This window comes from Lutra lutra, chromosome 17 (genome assembly GCF_902655055.1).
Source record: "Lutra lutra chromosome 17, mLutLut1.2, whole genome shotgun sequence".
NCBI classification, from domain to species: Eukaryota; Metazoa; Chordata; class Mammalia; order Carnivora; family Mustelidae; genus Lutra; species Lutra lutra.
Window position 1 is genome coordinate 7,152,867 of NC_062294.1, and position 20,392 is coordinate 7,173,258.

General features: G+C 43.5%; 1 protein-coding gene across 1 annotated transcript in view; it reads left to right on the forward strand.

Moving 5' to 3' along the window:
* The first annotated feature begins 3,533 nt into the window (after positions 1-3,533).
* CDYL2 (chromodomain Y like 2) overlaps positions 3,534-20,392 on the forward strand; it is a 164,183-nt gene continuing 147,324 nt past the window's right edge. Inside the window, exon 1 of the mRNA XM_047711583.1 lies at positions 3,534-3,942. Coding sequence (XP_047567539.1) covers positions 3,919-3,942 — 24 coding nt within the window. The 5' untranslated portion in view covers positions 3,534-3,918. The remainder of the gene's footprint in view (positions 3,943-20,392) is intronic.

Consider the following 20,392-nt stretch of genomic DNA (forward strand, 5'->3'; position numbering starts at 1 on the left):
TTGTGTGGCAAAAAATAAATACATTTGTAAATGGAAGGACAGCATGCTTAAGTCAAGAACCTCACAGCATATAGCTAGTAGTGATGATCCAAGTATTGGAACCCAGGCATTCTGATTCTATAGTCCACATGTTTGACCACCATGCTATGAAGGAGGTCAAAATCCTGTCTCAAGTAATTGCCACATTCTAATTCACTGTCAGGGTAGTGAGTACAATCTGTCCTTGGCTATTAAACTGGCTGGTCTTGCTCCATCACAAGGTCATGTTCTAGGCAGCCACTGACCTTGTTTCTAAGTCCTTATTCTGCCCCAGGTTTGTTCCACCATAGAGTGGATATCTATCTTACCAGTACGTCTTTTCCCATTCCTTTGGGCTTCTGCTCATCCCAATTTCCAATCATGGAATTCTGATAAAGTTGCCAATTATTGTACTCTTCTTGCCCCATAGGTCAGTATGTGAATTAAGCTGGCCAATCATAGATTACTATCACTGACTGACTACCGTAATTGGGCCAAAATTAGAGCATATGATCTACAATCAGCCAAGCAGAGCCTTTCCCTGTGATTTATATTATATTATATTATGTTATATTATAATATATTATATTTTATATGTCCTTTGAGAGCTTGAATCTAGCCAACCCTGAGAGCAATTCCATCCTTTTCTAATCTATGTGAGGCAATAAATTCTTTGTTTTAAATCAGTTTGAGTTGAGTTTTATCACTCGCCCTTAAGTTATGACTAGTATGAAGAGTCTGTTCTAGCTTTTGGAATATGGTCGATCTCTCCCATTCTCCATAAGCAACAGTGGTTCTATGTCATTTGGAGAATCTGGAACAGAACTGTCCATTGGTTGGGTCAACTTTCCCACAGAGGATGAAGAAAGTTCTCTTCATCCTTCAGGAAGCATCTGGCTTTTCTGGAAGCCAGTGATGGTCTGGAGGCAAGCTCAAAATAGAACAATGTTATGACGGATGGGTAGCTCAGTAACTCAGTTTAAAACCTTAGTCATGTCTGTATCCTTTCTTTCCTTAGTTGCTCACCCCTCCCCCAACTCTCCACACACACACACACACACACACACACACACACACTCACACACATCCTGTTAGTCATCAGGTCCTGTTGATTTGGATCAAATGCTTTATGGAACTAAGTGGAGTGACCATAATGAAAGTTGGTGGCTGGCAGGGTTCTTCTTTGCAAATCCAGATTTTCTTCTTCATTTCTACTGCCACCTTGATGGACTATAGCAGTTCGTCTCCCTACCTCTAACCTCAACCCCTGATGTCCATTTCTCCTATTTCTTCTAGAATTTGTTTTCTAAAGCACACTTTTGATTGGTACATGCTTTTGATGGATTTAAAAGTCTTCTCCAATTTTTCACTAGTGACTTGTTAAATTGCAAACCATTCTAGACTCTCCATAAATTGACCCACATTTGCTATCCAATGTCCTATGACCTTGATGGATAAGTCTTCTAGTCTTCCAGCACCCCTCCCATTGTAGCAGCACCTACCACCTACTCTTACCTCTTTCTCTAAATAAAATACTATCCTTCCTTTCCAATAAGTCTTCAAGATCCATTTCAGTTCTATCTCCTTCATAAAATAATCCCTGAGCATGTCACTCCACAGTGAATACCCTCTTCTGTGAACTCTGTAACAATTGTTGTCTAGACAAATTTTTTTTTTCCCCAAGTGTGCTCACATTCCCAAGGAGAATTTGGCCAGTACAAGTCAAATTTTTGGTGTTTTTATAAAACTACTGATTATATATTCAAATTTGTCTGAGCAGATTATTTCCAAACCCAGTTTCTTTCTTGTCTTCTACTTCCAAATTACATCCTCATGCTTTGATGGCGCGTTTGTTCCAAAGTACAAATTAAGGATCATTAAGATTTGTTTTGTGACCTACAGATTAAGAACTGTTTACTATTAACGTTATTATTTAAAACCATAACCATTAGGAAAATAGTATGAAAAGGGGAGAGGACTGCTATAACAATTTCTACAGTTTTTCAACGAACTATACTTTGTTATTTCTACACACTCACTCTTCCCCTTCCCCTCATTGTTTTAATATGGAATTTTAACTAGAAATTGGTATAAAATCTGTTGTATTGGCATAGCCTGACAAACATTCATTGTGTACTCACTCTCTGCCAGGAATAGTGATAGATGCTTATGATACAAAGATAAACAAGCCCCTGTGGGAAGCAGAAGAGTTTTCCAGATGGAGTCCATGTGGAAGGACATGCTAGGCAGAGGGAACAGCATATGCAAACTCATGTGTCCTAGGAGGCAGACATGAAAACTCTGTGGCTCAGATTCTAAGCAATTTTTTTTTGGAAAAATTTGGTGCCTTTATTGGGTTCCACTGCTATAGTCCACTTCATATATACATTGATCTCTGTTTAATTCTTATTTCACTTTAGGTGGTTGTTACTATCCCCAATTTAGAGATGAGTAAAGTGACTTGTCTAAAGTCTCACAAATAGGAAAAGGAGGAAGGATGTTATGTCCACTTCTCATCTGGAGAAAGTGACCAACTGGGCATTTTTCGTGCTGGGATGAGAAAAACTTTACTTCCAAGTTCAGAACAGCCTGTTTCCCCAGATTCTGAATTAACTGTATCACTTGTAGAGAGAAGCCTTTAAACGGAAGGGTGACCATTTATCCAGGGTGTTGGTAGGAAGAGATTTTGAGGAATTTGTACTTGAGAGTGCTTCTCCAGTTCTGTGAGCTCTGGAGCTTGGTGCATAGTAGGAACTCCTATTTGTTGAATGACTGAAGCCTGTTCACGTGCCTGTGGCTAGTCTCACCTCTTGGATTCAAAGCCCTTCGTGGGCAGGGTCCCAGTTGTGCCTGTCTAGGGACACTGTGTAGTTGAGTAGGCTTTGGAAAATGTTTTGAGTACTGGGTGAGTGAATGAATGGAGTACGGGGTGGGGGGCGGCTGTTGATGGGAGGCCACGGCTGGCTCTGAAGACTTCCCAGGGTTTAATAGGGTGCCTCGTTGGGGCCTCTGTATGGGCCATGTCTTTCCTCCTCCCCCGGGCCTCCACGTCTTACAAACCAGACTGGAGGGAGGGGCTATGCAGACAGGGAGGGGCTGCGCAGCCCGGAGGGGCCAGGTCTCCCTAGTGCGGCGCCCACTCCCTCCACGGGTTGGGTGGGGGGGGGGGACTGGAAGAGGTGAGGCCCCGGGCCGGCTGAGCCCATCTGGGGCCCCTTCCCCGAGACCTGCCACCGCAGCTTCTACCTGCCTCCCAGCCGCCCCTTCGCTGCCCCGGGCCGGGTGCGCCCGGAGGGCACCTGGCCCGCCACCCCCGGGGGGCCCCCGCCGCCGCCTCCGGAGCCGGTCCGGGGCGCGGGGCGGGCCTGAGCGCTCCGCGGCTCTGGGACCGGTCCCCCGGGGCGCGGCCGGGCAGCCGCCCCCGCCCCCCCTCCCCGGGGGCCGGGCCGGGCTCCCGGGGGGCGGGGACTCGCCCAGTGGCAGCAGCGTCCGGGCCGGCGGCGGGCGCGGGGCGGCTTCCTGCAGGCGGCGCCGGGGCGAGCCGTTGCCCGCTGCAGCCACCGCCGCCGGGTCGCCGGGTCGCGGGGGCCGTGGCGCTCGGGCCGCGTCGGTGCCTCCCGGGCGCGCTGCGCGGCCGTCGCTGCTGCCCGCGCTCGTGCCGCCGCCGCCGCCGCCGCCGCTGCCGGTTACGCCAGCCCCGCCGCCGCCCGCTCTGATTCTGCGCATAGGCAGCCCCCAAGCCTGTCATTCTGCAAAAACACAGTTTACTCAACACACCACACACACACTCACACACACACGCGCGCACACACACGCGCACACTGGCCCCCTCGCGCACACGCACGGAGGGCGCGAGCGAGCAGACGCGCACACCCGGCGAGCCAAGTTCCGCAGCCTGGCATGGCTTCTGGGGACCTTTACGAGGTACGGGGACGCGGGGGCGCGGCCGGCCCCGGCCCGCGGGCGGCGGGCGGCGGCGGGCGGCGGGGACCGGGCCGGGGCCGGGGCCGGGCGCGAGCCGGAGTTGCCGAGCCCGCGGCGGCGGCGGCGGCGGCGGCGGCCGGAGGGTGGCGGGGGCCGGGCGCGCCTCCCGCCCGCCCTCCCGCGGCGCCCGCGCCCGCTCCCTCTTTCTCTTTCTCTCGCACACACACTCTCTTACTCCATCTACTTTGCGGCCTTGGAGGGGAAGGAGGAAGCCGGGCGGAGCCGGGGCGGGGGAGGTAGCGGTCCCGGGGAGGTGTTTCTCGCCCGACGAGCCGCCTCGAGTGCAGAAAGTACAGGTAAAAGTCGGCGCCGGACGTGCTGGGAATGCGGGGGGCCGCGCGGCGGCCGGCGGGGGTGCGGGGCGGGGGGTGCGCGGCCCGGGCTGGGCCGGGGGGCGCAGGAGAGGAGGGGGGCGGGCGTGGGAGCGGAGCCCAGCCCCGGCGAGGCGGGGTCCGGGGCGGTGGAGGGAGACTGCGAGGGGGGCATCCGGGTTGGGGTTAGGGAGACACCCGCCACGCCGATCCCCGGGGCCACCGGGCCGCCGCCTCCCTCCCCCCACCTGCTGCCCCCGCCACCGGCTCGGAAGCCCTCCAGGCCGGGGCGTGGGGGCGGTCCTTGCGGGTGTCGTGCTCGCTGGGGGCGAGAGGGGGCGCTGCAGAGGGCCCTGTGTGGAAGGAAGGAGAACATGGAAGTCGGAGGTGGGTGGTAACATGTTGCTGGAGGACCTGGGATGTGAGCCCTGCTCCCGACACTCTGCGTCATCCTCAGTGGATACCTGTCTCCAGGTCCACCCAGGTAGTGGCCAGCCTCGGAGACTTTGAGAGCGTCTTAAAAGTGGTCAAGGAAGATGTTAGTCTGGCATCTGTGAAACAATGGAGGAATAGCCGTGGCCTCTGGGAGCTGGGTTATAGCTAGCTCTGGACACAACTGTTCCAGCTTTTGGGTTCCCAACAAGTGGACAAAATGAGAAACAAGCCCCACTCCCTGGGGAGAATGCCTCCAAAACGGTGGTAGTCCCAAGATGAGGGTCAGAGTAAGGAAGCTAAGAGACCGGCCATCTTCAACCAGAAGGCCTACTGATCCTCCAAGAAACCAGCATCAGCGCTCGGCCTGGACCTGCACTCCCTAAATAAATAAGTCCATGAACACTAGCCCTGCTTCCCAAGGCTCCTGACTAAATTGAGATGAGCACCCCCAAAGGGTGAAATTAACCTAATGGGTAAGAAACTGTAGGGATGATTCACCCATAGGAGACTATAGGGGTGATTCACCTACCATGAGCTTTTTCCTGTGGGCCTATGGGTGGCTGAAACTTTTCAGATGGTAGATTTGCTGGCTGTTGTGAGAGGAGAATGGAGAAAGGCAAGCTAGCCTCTTGGCGTCTGGGGTCTTTTGGATAATGCTGGACTTGGGGAGACCCACTCATGGACTGCTACCAACCAGTGGGCTCAGATGGGACGGATGGGTGTTCTTAGCACTCCCTGAAAGAATGCTGCAAACCGACCTCTTCTCAACCCTTCTGCCTTCCTCATCCTTATGCTAATAAAGAAGGTGAAGTTTGGTAGGAATCTGGTGAAGAACTTTGACAGATCATGGCCAATGCGTCATGCAGGCACTTTGGTCTGTTTCAAGATGGCGGAGCAATGTCTGAAACCCAAAGTTGAAGCACAGTAAATTGTGAGGTCTGATTGAGCTTTTACAAGTAGAACCAGCACTATTAGGACATTGGTCAAGAGTAGATACTCTTCAGGGGCAAATTTCATTTCCTGAGAAGTGTGGATTTTTCTACCCATTGATACTGAGTCAAGCTAGAGCTGCCCACATTGTCTAGGTGTATTGTGAAGGCGTTAAGAGGCTGTAACAGGAGCTGTCAGTATTTCTGCACTTGAAGTTTGGAACTTTTGAACCTTCTGGGGCTAATTTCTTGTTTAATGTTCACCTGAAACTATCCTCCTTAACATTGGTAATTATAATCTGTTAAGGGGAATTTTCACACTGGCCTTGAAACTATCTTAGCACCTCAAGAGTTTTTACTGGAGTTCGATGAACAGGACAATAATAATAATTACTTCTGTAATAGTAGGTAATTGCACTAGGTGTAAAATAGTTTTCCCATAGCTGATTATTTGCATCATCATTACTAAAAGGGCTAACTTGCATTATGAGAATGTAACCAATGTTAACATTTTTATGGCCTGTGTCTACATTATATAACATACACTGAAGAATTTAATTTGTTGTTCAAGTTCAGCTTTAAAAACAATTATGTGCTGAGAACTGTACATTAGCATATATATTTCTCACTGTAAAATTGTTGTGTGAGTAAAAAAATAGGATGTTGATTTAACAAAGATCTTGGAATATGTAGTTATGTTGACCTTGAAAGACAAAAAGAAAAAACTGATCATATTCTTAATTATGGTATTACACTACTTAACTATCATATTCAAGTTTATATAAGATGGCTTCTTATAACCTCTAATCAAGAAACCATACCTTGATTGGGCTAAGAACGATTATATTTGTAATTGATCTATTTTGTGTCTGTGTGTCTACTGACATTATTCTTGACCCTTTATAGTGAAGATACGATTTGGATTATAGAGATTCTTCATATTCTCTTTGGTGCTTCAGATAATTAAATTGTAGAGCATAAACCTTCCTCAGATAGTATTTTCTTTTTAAGGAATAGGTTCTGATTTAAAAAATGTCAGAAAATAAAAACTTTATGTAATGGCACTCCTCAATCATAATGAGAAATACGGAATCAAGCTCCCTTTCCAAAATTTTGGATCTTGATAGGTGATTCTGCTTTGTTCCCCTGTAGAAGAGTTCTTCTCATCATCTTCTGGTGTATTATAGTTGTCACCTATAGAAAGGTGATCTTAAATATTGGCTGATTGTGTCCAGGTATCTGGATACGATATGAAATTCTTATCCAGATGCTCTGGTCTACATTCTGCTAGACGTAAGGGTCATGAAGTTGCTGTCTGTGCAGGTCTGGGCTATCTATTTATTTTGCTTTGTTTCCATGCTAGATAAGAAAAGTGGACTTGAGTATCTTTTAGATGGTACATGTGATCTCTGGTTTGTCCTTGTCTCAGTGCTCCCTATTACCATGTGCCCATTCTTAACATTACTTATCTGGCTTCAGCAAGCATTAGAGTTTGCAACCCCAGGAATATAGTTAATCATTCACTAAGATGTTTGGGTTTCAGAAAGACATAATCAGGGAATAAGGAACCCCATCCTCTTGTCTAGTCCCTCTGTGTCCCTACCTCCTTGCACATTCAAATACTTGTTAACAGAATCAGTGAACAGAAGACTGAATTAGGCATATATAAAGTGCCTTGGCTGACCTTTGTTATCCTTGTACTGAGTGTAACCTTCTGTTCTCTTTTCCTCCTCAGCTTGTGATCACTCAGTGGTGGTAACACCATGTGTATGGGTGGCTCTCAGTTCTCTTCTGGAAGGAAGTGTGGCTGAGTGCCTTTCCAGAGAGCCAGACTGTTACTCATTAGAACCACTGAATGCAACTAAGCTTCAACCATGTGGCTTTCCATGTGGCTGTTGCGTTGTATTGTACACCCACTCCCTTGTGATTAGCTGATAGTTGTGGAGGAGGTCTCTCTCTCTCTCCTTTGGCAGAATTGTTCAAAGAGAATGCTGTATGTCTGTAGACAAAGTCAGTATTAGCCGAGATGGACTTGACAGTAGTAGTTCCTTGTGTGTTTCTCAACAGTTTATATGTGCACCCCAGAGTTCTTTCTTACACGGATGAAATGTGCCATGTGTCTTTTTGGGGAAGGGGGTTGATAAGCGTGCATACATCCATATCTAATATATATGTGTGTGTGATTATGTGTATGTGTGTGTGTACTTCTGAAAATATTGCCTTCCTTTCATTCCCAGTAAGATAAATAACAATAATAATAGGATAATTTTAGTTTTGTTGAAAGAAATTTATTTTCATTAAAAATCGACTCTGCTACAATGGTGAACATAGGCATTTCTACCCTTGTACTCTGCAAAATCATTCACTAAAAATGTCGGAAAATATGGACTTATGGGAAAAATGGGATTGAGGCAGAATGTTGAAAACTTACAGAATTTTGTGAGGGGGAATTTGGGGCTTATGCGTCCTCTCTGTAGATTGAAGTGGGGTATTTGTTTCTAATAGACATGATTTTCATCAAAATCACGTCTGGCCCGGGGCATAGGCATCTTCGTTCATCTTTATTGGGAGAAATGTTTTCATAGCTTCTTCATCTGCAACTTGTAGGTTCGCCAGACAGGTTAGCCTAGTAGAGAGTGTAGTGGTTCTCGAAGCCACAGCCTGCCACTTCTCGTGTTAAAGGAAGGCACTGGAGTGCATTTTCAGCTTTGTTCAAGGTCCTCATGCATCACTAAACCTTTCTCTTCCTTTGTGAGGGTGCATTGCTAGATTGCTTCAGGATATTAACAAGCTAGGAAAAATAACATAAGAATCAACATAACTTACTTCTTATACTAACATCATTATTTACCAGTGATACCTGAGGTTAATTCCCATCCAACATGTAGTAGCCGAGTAGATGGTCAATGATAGAACTTTTCCGTTCCAGTATTTGAAGAAATAGATATCTTCAAAGAGAATATATCGGTTGAGTTGAATTGACTCCTTGGTACATAGTAGGCACCTGGTGAATATTGAATGGGAACTATGATTCTCCCGTCCTTTGAAAGTTATTTTAAATTATCCCCTGGGAGTAGATATCAGCTTATTTTTGGATAGACTTTTATGCTAAGTCACACTCTTCATTGGATAAGATCCTTTCTTCAGGGGGTTCAACTGTCCTGGAAAGAAGTTTATACAGCTCCTTGTAATCTGGCCAATTGCTAAGGCATGGTTCAGGCATGGTGATTATCCAAGATCTTAAGTATTAGAGACACACATTTCGATTCCAAAGTTATAGGTCTTTCTGTGTCTCTTGGATGGTGAGGAAGGGTATAGATGTGGCTGCATTCATAGTACCATCTTTGATTTGTTCATTGTATATTACTAGAACACCAAACATATGCCAGTCATTCAGGAAATGATTGTTTTCTGTAAGCCCATAGTCTAGTGGAGATATAGTTAAGAAAATATGCAGTTTACAGTGCAACGGGAAAAGTAGGGGAAGATGGGGCTCTCTTGGGAGGATGGGAGGAATCCAGCCTTGGGGAAGTGGAAGGCTTCTTAGGAGAGGTGGTGGCCACTGAGGAGTGTAAGGAGATGAGCTGTACCCGCCCCTCATCCCCTCAAACTGAGAGAAAGGCAGGGGATAGCTCTTTGGTTTTTGTTTTGGTCCATTAGGTGAATAGTGGAGCTAGTCATGGAGATAAGGAGCCTAGGAAGAAGCATTAATTGAAAGCAGTGGGGTGGTGGCAAGGACAGTGAGTTCAGAGTGTTTCTGGAACATCTGGGTATAGAGGTCCACAGCAGTAGTCAGGGGAGCCTGAAGCTCAGAAGGAGCACCTCCCTGGGATTTTGGGAGTCATTAGTGTGTAGAACATCATTAAAGCCGAAGGACGCTGTGTAAACATGAGGTGGGTTTAGTGATGGAATACTGGAGAAAACAGACATTTAAGGGACAGAGGAAGAGAGAGAAGTGATACCAGATTTACAAGGAATAGCAAGTAAGGTAGAAGGAAAAACAAGAGGCTTTGCTTTTATGGAAGGCAGTGGGAAACTGTATTTCAAGGAAGAAGGTATGGTTTGCAGTGTCCTTTGGATTTAATAAGCAGAAAGTCATTGGCAACCTTAGGGAGCTCCCCCATAGATGTGTTGGTGGGTGAGGGAGGGCCTGGTTCAAGTGTGATGATGAGCAAGGGGGTGTGGGGAGTGTGGGTTCAGAGACATCATGTGTAGGCAACGCTTTTTTTTTTTTTTAAGATTTTATTTATTTATGTGTTGGAGAGAGAGAGAGCAAGTGAGCACAAGCAGGGGGAGCAGCAGGTAGAGCAGGCAGAGGGAGAAGCAGGCTTCCCACTGAGCAAGGAGCCTGATGCAGGACTCGATCCCAGGACCTTGGGATTATCACCTGAGCTGAAGGCAACCACTTAACCAACTGAGCCACCCACTCATCCCTATAGGCAACATTTTAAAGAATCTTGGGTGTGATTGTGTGGAGAGAGTGAATGTGATATCCAGGGGTGAAGTGGGAGAATGGGTCAGCTGTCTCCATTCCCCTGGTTCCCACAGGGCTCTGATACTTTGGATGACTTGGATATCAGCTGTCATGTAGACAGTGGGTTATCGGACTTGCATTCATGGAAGAAGGGATTTTCCATAAACCCTACAAACACCTCTCCCGCTGACCTATGGCGGTGGGGTCTGGCATCTTCAGTAATTTTAGCTGGAGAAAAAAGTAGAACACATATAAGGTAGTGATACCGAGCCTTTCAACAGATCCTGGTCAAGGAAAAGTTCTTGCTAAATTGAGGACAAAGAGATAAAGTTCTTCATTAAGGGTTTGTCATAACAGCATTTTTCTGAGAGGAGAGGGATGGTAAACAGTTCACCAAGGTGCTAGAGGTCAATGGGCGTGATAGAGTTTTAGGGGTCAGCCCACCTGGCTCCAGACCCCAGTTATTCTGTCAAATGCCAATGTAGCTCTTGCTGTGAGGCTATTTTGTAAATGTGATTAAAGTCCATAATCAGTTGAATTTAAGGGAGATTATTCTAGATCATCTTGGAGGGCCTGATTCAGTCAGAACTGAAGCCTACCTGAAGAAGAAAAAATCCCACCCCTGGACAGCAGCTGCAGTTGGGAAGAGTTCCAGCTTGCCCTCCCTAATGGCCTGTGCTGTGGACTTTGGATGGGCCTGGCCCCCTGTACCCCCCACCCCCACTGCCACCACATAAGCCAGTTCCTTGCCATCTATCTCTTAATGTACAAATCCTAGTGGTTCTGCTTTCTTGACCGAATCCTGATTGTTATAGCCAGTTTCTGGTCTACACGCTGCCAGCTGGTAACAGTGTGTTCCTAGATGTGCCCTTCAGGTTTTTTCAAACTGGATGGCTTCTGCGCTACAGGGAGGTCTCTTCTGTTTTGGAAATCTCTCCTCCTGATCGTGCCTGTTACTTCTTCACATAAACCACACTTACTAAGGAGTGTCATCATCTTACTTGTCTCCATGTGGGAAGAGCTTCAGGAACCCTGCCAGGCCTTGGTGTTCTGGCCCGTGGGGGTTGTTCCTGAGCATGGCACACACTGCCATGCCAGAAATTCCCCGACCAAGGGGCCACCACCCTATTCGCAGTTTCTTGACCAGGGAATTTTCCTCTCTGATTTTCATTTCCTGGTCTTCTAGTCCAGTGTTTTAAAAATTACGTTTCAGCGGGTCTTGCTAACAGGCCATGGAACTTATACAAGTTCTGGATTTGAAGTTTATTTAAAAATAGTCCTTTGTTTAATAATCCATCAATCAAGTATTTATTATTTGTCAACAGTGTGCCTAGAAACATGCCAGGTGTTGGAGCTGCAGCCACAAGTGTCTTTTAAACTGTTGTTCAGAGTGTGATAAAGGCCTCACACCCACATATGGTTATATACCACACTTTTAACACATTGGAGTGTTCAGTACATTAAAACAAACAGCCAGGTCAACTATTTTTGTGTGAGTAGACCTCAGAATACAGCTTTTCCTGCTGTCTCTGGACATGTATTTGAACTTCTGGTAAATGCACTGTTTTAGGAATATTCTAGGTCAGCAATGTTCTTGAAAAAAAAATTCGGGCCTGTTTGTATCTCCTCACATACAATTACACAGGTAAATACGCTTTACAGCACAGTGTACCCCACTCACTTAAAAACCACTCAAGGTTCAAATAATTGTGGTTGGTGAATGTTCTAGACATGGTGTAATAATCATTGTATGATAACTGACCATCTAACGCTCTGCCCCATTATATTATGTAAAAGAGAGTGTTGGGGACTTAGTGAGAGTTCTACGTCATTCTGCCCTGACTTTTTAATTTGAGAGAAGGAACATGAGTGATTGTTATGTGTTAGAGGGTCAGCCACAAAGCAAACATTTCCTTTGTTTCTTCTTTCAGGCTTCAGGATCTGTTAGAATGCAGAATACCCTGAGATTAAAATACAAGATCATAGGGGCACCTGGGTAAGCTCAGTTAAAGGTTAAAGCCTCTGCCTTTGGCTCAGGTCATGATCTCAGAGTCCTGGGATCGAGCCCCACATCGGGCTCTCTGCTCAGCAAGGAGTCTGCTCCCCTACTCCCGCCGCCTGCCTCTCTGCCCACTTGTGATCTCTGTCTCTTTCAAAATAAATAAATAAATAAATAATCTTTAAAAAAAATACAAGATCCTAAAAACAAAGCAAGCCAAATCTGATACCACTTACAACCACTTTTCTTAGCAAGTCAAAGATTGTTTTCCTATTTACAAGCAAACCAAGTGCAGAAGTGAGTTGTCGGGGCTGTAGCAGGAAAATAGCTAACAGTCTCCGACCTCATTGAAAAATTGCATTATTAATCAAAATAGGCATTTTTGCTCTCATGAGTTAGTTCAGTGATAAGGAAGTGGTGTAAGTCAAACTTACAAAAGATATCTACACTAAGAAATTTTTGCACCTATCTGATTTTATGTATTAGGTTTCCTGGAACTGTCTTTGTTCAGGAAAAGGGTTCCATAGCTGAGTTCTAGCATTTTCCACAAGGCACTAAGCTCTGTGAGGGCAGGACCATGTCTGTATTAGTCGTGATGGCATTCCCAGCCTGTGGCCCTTTACTGGGTACATGGTAGTTCTTCAGTAAATATTTGTTGAATGAATGATTGGAAATGTTGGAAACCTATGCTCTTCGGCCCCTTGCCTTTCTCTTGAGTGAGCTTTCTTAACTGCTTGCTGTAGGATTTTCCTCTAAGATGATTCCTACAGATTGCCCTTGACATTCAAGATTCCATTTTTGCCTTCCACCACATCTTGTGTAGATTTATTAGGTAACAAAAGTCCCTTAAAGGACACTGAAGCACTCAAGGCGTTGTCCCTCATGATAAGTGACGACTGAATCGCGAGCGGCCATCCTCTGATCGGGCCTGTGATGGAGCCGCTTTCACACCGACACACACAAAACTGTGGTTCGCGGCTGCCTCTGCTACTTGCCGCGCTGCCTCCTGGCCCCGCTCCAGCCTCGTGGCTTGGCCTACTTTGAGATGCACCGTCCGTTTGAGGTTGAGCTGCCTGGCCCCAGACTCAGAAATGGAGACTCGTATCCAGAGGGTATCCTGAAGAAGGCTCTCGGGAGACACACGTGTAAGGAAGTGTGGAAGGCAAGATGGGACAGCTGGACAAGCTGACCTGCAGTGAGGTCACAACCGAGGTCTCACCTGATTCTGTGGAAGGCTCTTCTTCAGAAATGTCCTACATGGGGGGCAGGGGACTGAGCCCTCATCATCCAGTCGCTGCTGGCCAGCTGTCCCACGGTGGGGTGGGGACGGGTGGGGAGTGTTTTCTTGCGCTGGGCAGTTCCCTGTGGCAGAGGGCACTTCCCTTCCAGGGACACATCTGTGAACCTTCTGCAGCAGAGATGTCTAGATGAGCATCCCGCGTGTTTTCCCAATCCGGAAGCCGCGGGGATGGGCACTGAGACCCTCACAAGGGGACCTGGGTGTAGTGGACGTGATCCCCTGCACCCTCAATTATCGCCATCCAGTGACTGGTGAGTTCCACTCGGAGTCCTCCAGAATACACATTGGTCACCTTGCTTGTATTTTCGGGTTTTGGTGCCTTGCTTCAAGACCTCATTTGTCATTTGCCAGCTTCTTGGGGCAGCCCGGGTCTTGAGTACCAACAGACTGGCCATGTGTTGCGATTGTCCTAATGACTCCTTTGTTTTTCCATTTGGCATGTACCATACGGTCGCATGCAGGGAAGCACTTCAGATGCCGTCCTTTCTGTTGGCTCTCCATCCCTTACTGCTGGAGCTTTTTCCTTGACTGATTCTCCCACTCCTGAATTGCCTCTGTGTCCTCATCTTCTGCTGCCTGTTTCTTTAACTTTGGAGATTCTTAGAGTTTTGACCCGAGGTTCTTCTCTCCTTGTGATGCAGTGACCGAATGGATGATTTCTGTCTCTGACACTTGCCTGGGTTTTCCCTCTCAACTCCCGAGCTACCTGTCTTACTCCATGGGGACTCTTTACACTCAAAACATCCAAACTTGAGCTAACATCTTCCTAGGTAAATCTCGCTTCACCTTCCAGGTTCCTAGCCTCAGTAGAACCTCTGTCCATCAGCCCCTTGGATAGAAATATGGCCTCCCTTGTGCTGCCCAGACACCCCGTATGTTCTTTTGGATCAGCATCCTGTGTGTTTCCCAAATAGAACCTTTTCCCTTCATATTCTCTGTCTTCCTTGAATTCAGGAGGCAACTCCCAGAACTCAGATCACTCCCAAACCTCTTAGCTCTTATCGGTGGCTCTAGCCAAATTTTTCTCCACACTGTACCCATGAGGAACTTTCTTAAATACCAGTGTTGTCATGTCTCACCTCCTGCTGGTTCTCTGCATACAGCTGTACTCTGTCCATAGATTTGTTCTTGGTTCCTGGAATGTTCCATGGGCTCTCCTTTATTTGTACCATTTCAAATGACTGGGGTGCTCTCTGTTACCAACCCTGCCACCTTTTTGTTTGCTTAAATCCTGCTAATCCTTTATGTCTCAATTAGATCTTACTCTTGGCAAACCTTCCCAGGCTCATCAGAGGTTTTCTTTGGGCTTGTGTAGGACCTCATTCTTCCCTCATTATAGCACTTACTTCACTGTGTTATAATTTATCATTTTATTTTCTAAGTCTCCTACCAGGTTGTAAGTTTTGTGGGGTGGGGGGGACAGGGATTCTCTCTGTTTTGTTCTAGCTTTAGCACTCAGCCCAGTATAGGACGCAAAAAGCTATCTGTGTATTCACGGAATGACTGTATTCAGAACTTTCATTTACATGAAAGTTGACACTGCACTTGACAGTCTGTTTTGTATGAAGTTTGAAGGACTGTCAGTCTGTCGGTTTTCCTAAGGGCATAAAACTCTCAAGTCTGTTTTCTATGTCTTTCATTGATCAGTTGATCAGTGGACATTGGTTTCTGATAAGCAAAACTCATGGACAGTGTTTGGCTTTGTATTATCAGCAAAGCTAATGCAATTTTGTAGTCAAGGGATTGCTGAGTTTTGGGATTTGGTGGAAGTTTTTAAGTCATCTGCTTAGTCTTTCCCCAACATCTCTGAGAACAAATCAAAAGTGAGGGTCTCTTTTACTCTATTGAAGGAGACGAGTCCTTGAAAGGCTAAAACTGGCTATTTGCCTTCACTGAAATCAGAGTGTATCATACATGAGATAGTGTCTTGCTGGACTCTTCTGGAGAGCTGCCTTGAAAATCTTGATGTCATTGTTGCTTTCTTATGCAAGGCTTCCTAAAGGAGGCCAGTGAGGCTCAACACAGCCTTGAGTCTCGTTTCATTCTCTTGTTGATGAAGAATGGGGTTAGGACCCACCTCACCAGCTGATACCACAGGCCTTGACATTATGCGAAACACTTGATATCTAAACTTTGCCTGGAAACCCAAATTTACTTGTGAACTTCTACTGGTTGAAAGGTGAGTGGGTAAGATTTTAGTGTCTTGATGTTTACATTGCTGTATTTGCTTGTCTGTGTTGCCACCCAAAACCACATTCACTTTGAAGACTATAGTACATGGAGATCTGTGAAACAGACTTTGGTAAGGGTCTTGTAGTTAATAGGAAGAGGAAGGGAACCACACAGTGGATTTCTCAGGGATGCAAACACATATGGATCTTCTTCAAATGATAGAGCTAATTTTCTCTCTGAATTGATGCGTATTTTGGTACTATGTAGAAAGTCATAGATTGTTTTCTTACCTTGGTCATCACATGTGGAGGAGATGGCAAAGTCTTTGATATCATGAGGCATTTCTGTTTTATTACCCCCGAGCCTCCCACTCCTCTCCATGTCTGTGGTATTATGGAATTTCAGGGAACCTGGTGCAAATCCCATTTGCTTTTGATGTCATGAATTGGTATGTCTTTTGAAGAAATCTAATCTCTGATGCTGGCTGAAGCATAAAGAGGTTATTGAAGTATACCTTCCTATGATGCTTGTATAAAATAATCTTAAGAGTGAAAACAGTAATAATAGCCACCAGTGAATGTTTACTATATGTCAGACACTGTCTAAATTCTTGGCATTATCTCCTTTAGTACTTCTTATGGGATGGGTATTAGCCCCGTTATTATCCCCGTTAGTGATTCAGAAATGGAGACTCAACAGCTACCAGACGGTAGAACCAAGATTTAAACTAGGTCCTCTGGAGGACCAGTGCTTATCTCTGGTTAAATTATAAAATGCCCATGGTTTCCCTTCCATCTTCTCTCCTTTTCTTACTCAGCGGTACTCCTGCCCTAGCTTCTCAGGTACCATGCTTGGCACAGAATCCCAGGCATGGGTGGGTTCTCCATGCATTGAGAACAACACAAAGAACCAGAAAATAATCCTGCTTGTATTGGTTCCATGCTGGTGTTGCTAGATCATTGCTGTACTTAAATGTAGACCTATCAACTGACCTTGAAAAAATCAATTTTAGAATTTTTACCAAGAATTCACAGAAAGCACCTAGGTTAGAATTTTGTAGAACAGGAAAATCAGGGTCATGTTTCTTTTCTGCATGCAATTCTTATTTTTCAGGATTAGAAAAAATTGCCAGTCATACTTCTAACAGCCTTCCTTAGAGGATTTTCAGGTCCTTAGATTATAATAAGTTTCTGTCTGAAGGTTTGAAGTCAGCTACAGTAATAGGTGCTCATATGTCTTCTTCTCAACTTCCTCTCCCCGTTATATGTTTTCTTAATACATTAAAAAATAAGATTATAAAGCAAATACATACTCACTGTCAAAAAGTTTTAAAAAATAGAAAAAGCGGAAAAGAAAGAATAACTCACAATTCTTTTATTTAGCAGCACACTATTAACACTTGTATATCCTTCTGATCTTTTTCTACTTACATAAGGAATATCCAAGTTCCTTATCATATATCCAATATATGAGAACTATGAAATATAAAATTGTGGCCATATTATACAAAGCATTATGCAGCTCTTTTAGACAATACAAGTATTTCTTTTATTTAGTAGTGTCCTATAACATAATGTCAATATACTATACCATGTTATTGATCACTTTGTAGTCTGTTTGATTCTATACATAGCTTGTTTTTAAATTTTCAGTATTTTAAGTCAAAATCTTTGTATGTGGTGCTAATACTTCTTTATGATAAATGTCTAGATACTTCCTTATGATAAATTTCTAAATATATTTCAATGAGCATGCCTTCTATAAAGACTGTTGCTAATACTGCCCACTGCTCTCCAGAAAGGACACGCTTGCCATCCAGAAAAGATATTTCCAGCAATAACTGGCATGTTTATTTTGCTGGGCTCTTAGCCTGACTGGTATTACTGTTAAAAAATGCAATTTGAGAGGTGTTTTTAATTTCTTCTTGATATATAAAGATTTAAAAATAATCTAATCATTGTCTATAGCATATATTAACAAAAATATTTTTTCCTTTCTGGTTAGTTGTTATTTTGCCTGTTATCATTTTTTATAAGGAGAGTAACTTGAACATTCATACTAGATTAAATACACGTGTATTTAAGATTCCTTCTTATCTCTATCCTTCTAACATCCCTCCTTCCTTCTTTACTTCCTCCTTTCCTTCCTTGAAATAGGGAGGTCTTCCTTGTGCCAAAGCATATAACCACTGATCTGTAATCTCTTCTGTTTCTTTTATGGCATAATTATTGTCCATTTAATATAACTAATTTATTTTGCTGTGTGGCGTGAAGTAGGGATATGTTCACTACCATGACTAATCTGTTGTTTAACGCTATTTATGGAACAATTCATTATTCTCCCTCTGATTTGAAATGCTAGATTTATCTTTGATGAAATTATTGCAGATAGTAGGGAATATGAACTTATTTATGGCCATTCTCTTGCATACAGTTTTAGTTATTGTGCTTTTAGGAAACATTTTATTGTTTAGTAATTTGAGTCCACTTTCATAATTCTTTTCTCAAAATGTTTTTATGATCTCAGTTGATAAATTCCCAAACAAAATCCAGATCAGCTTCTTCCTTTAATTGCACTAGATGTACGGGTTGCTTTGGGGAGAACTGACATCTTTGTGAGTGTGAGTCTTCTCATTCAAGAACTTACTCCTCTCCATTTATTAAACCTCTTCTCGTTTTCTTGATACCGATCCCAAGTTTATTATTAGGTCGTTTAAATTGCTATTGCTTTTATGAATAGGGTTTTATATGTAATTTATTGTTTATATATTAGAAGCCCAACTTTTTAGGGTATTTTTTTAAGTATACACGTTCTGAATTCTTATCGATCTAATAATATATTTTGTTCAGTTCTTTCTGGAATTCTGGTCACATCATCCTCAAATTATCTTACCTGTTTTTTTTAAGGGTTTATTTTATTTGAGAGAGAGAGCAAGCATGAGTGAGGGTGCCAGAGAAAAGGAGAGGGAGAAGCAGACTCCCCGTTGAGCAGGGAGCCTGACAGGGGGCTCCATCCCATGACCCCCAGATCACAACCTGAGCGGAAGGCAGATGCTTAAACAACTCAGCCACCCAAGTGCCCTTCTTACCTGTTCTTACTGTTAGTCAGACACTTAGGTATTTTTCTGCCCTCACTTTGTTGCCAGAATTTTCAGAAAGCACTATATAATGGTGCAGTAGTTAGGATTTGTGTCTTGTTTCTTGCTTCTGATTTAGTAAAACTGCCCTTCATTTCACCATTAATTAAGGCAGTGCCTTTTGATAAAAGGGGGATAGTATGTTTGCTGTTAATTAAAGTTCCTATACCTCGTTTACTGTTTTCTTTTCTTTTAACAAGGAATGGGTGTTATACCTTATTAGGTGCTTTTTTCATACTTGCTGAGGGGACCATATAATCTTTCTCTTTAGCATAAACTTGCTGTAATCTAGTTAACTGTAGTTTCCTAAGGCTAACTTTCCATATTTTGAGAGAAACACACTTGGCACCAATGCGTTTTTAAATTTTAATATTTTGTGAAGTTGGGCAAGCTGCTATGTGTGTTTAGAATTTTGGTATTGATATTCAGAAGTGTGGTTGGGCTTTGGTTTCCTTTTGTGTGTGTACCAATTTCGTCTAATTTTAATGTCAAGATAATGCTGGTTTCATGCAAGTCATTGATTGACCTTTTATTTTTTCCTGTTTTCAAGAATAGTTTATACAACATGCCAACTAAGCTTTCTCTTAAGTGTTTTTTGAAAGAAATAAGTTGGTTATGGTATTTTCTGTGTCTGGAATTTTTTGGAGACAATTTTTGATAGCATTTTCCATTGTTGATTTTTTTTTCATATGTCCTCTTATTGAGTAAATTTTGGTAATTTATATTTAGTAAGAATACCATTCCTTATTGTCCCTATTTTAACATTTATTTGAAGAGGTGTACATAGTTTTAACTTTTCAAAATATCTCTTTCATATACTTGGTGATGGTCTTCTCTTCCTAAGGTTGTAACTTCATGTTTTCCCACTTTTTCCTATTTTTGGGGTTGCCAGCAATTTGTCTCTTATCTTGAATTTTTTCCATAAAATCAACCCTTAATTAAGCTTTATTTTTCCCATTTCACTATTTTCTGCTTTACATTAGTCAGCTTCTGATTTATCATTATTCATTCCTCCATCTATTTACCTTTTCTACTTTTATTTATGAATTATAGTATGCAAACAAAATGTACATAGTGTATATGTATAATTTAATAATGGATAGTTATGAGTGTACTAACCACATACTTTTAAAAATAGAGTATATTTTCAGTCCTCTTGGTGCTCCTTTCCCAGTGTATGCCCATCCCTCTCTCCAAGAAGCAACTCTTCTTCTGAATTTGTGATTATTTCCTTTATTTTCTCTATAGTTTTATAACAATTTTGCATCCTTAAAATTTATGTTGCTTGAATTTCCCTGGTTTTGAATCTTATAGAACTGGAATCAAATTGTATGAATTCCTGTGCCTCTTGATTTTTGCTCAATATTACGCTTTTGAGATTTATCCATGTTAATGCATTCCATTTTTTATTGGAATATATTTCTCTGTATAAGAATTGATGAATATGTATGTTTACATATGTAAATCCAGAAATATATTAAAATATAATACATAGTATGTAATATATAAATATAGGATATGCAAATGTATGACTTCATTTATTCTGTTATGGATGGACATTTGGGCTTACTTCAAATTCTTATTTTATTTTCATGCTTTGCTATTACAACAGTGTTGTGGTAAGTATATTTGGT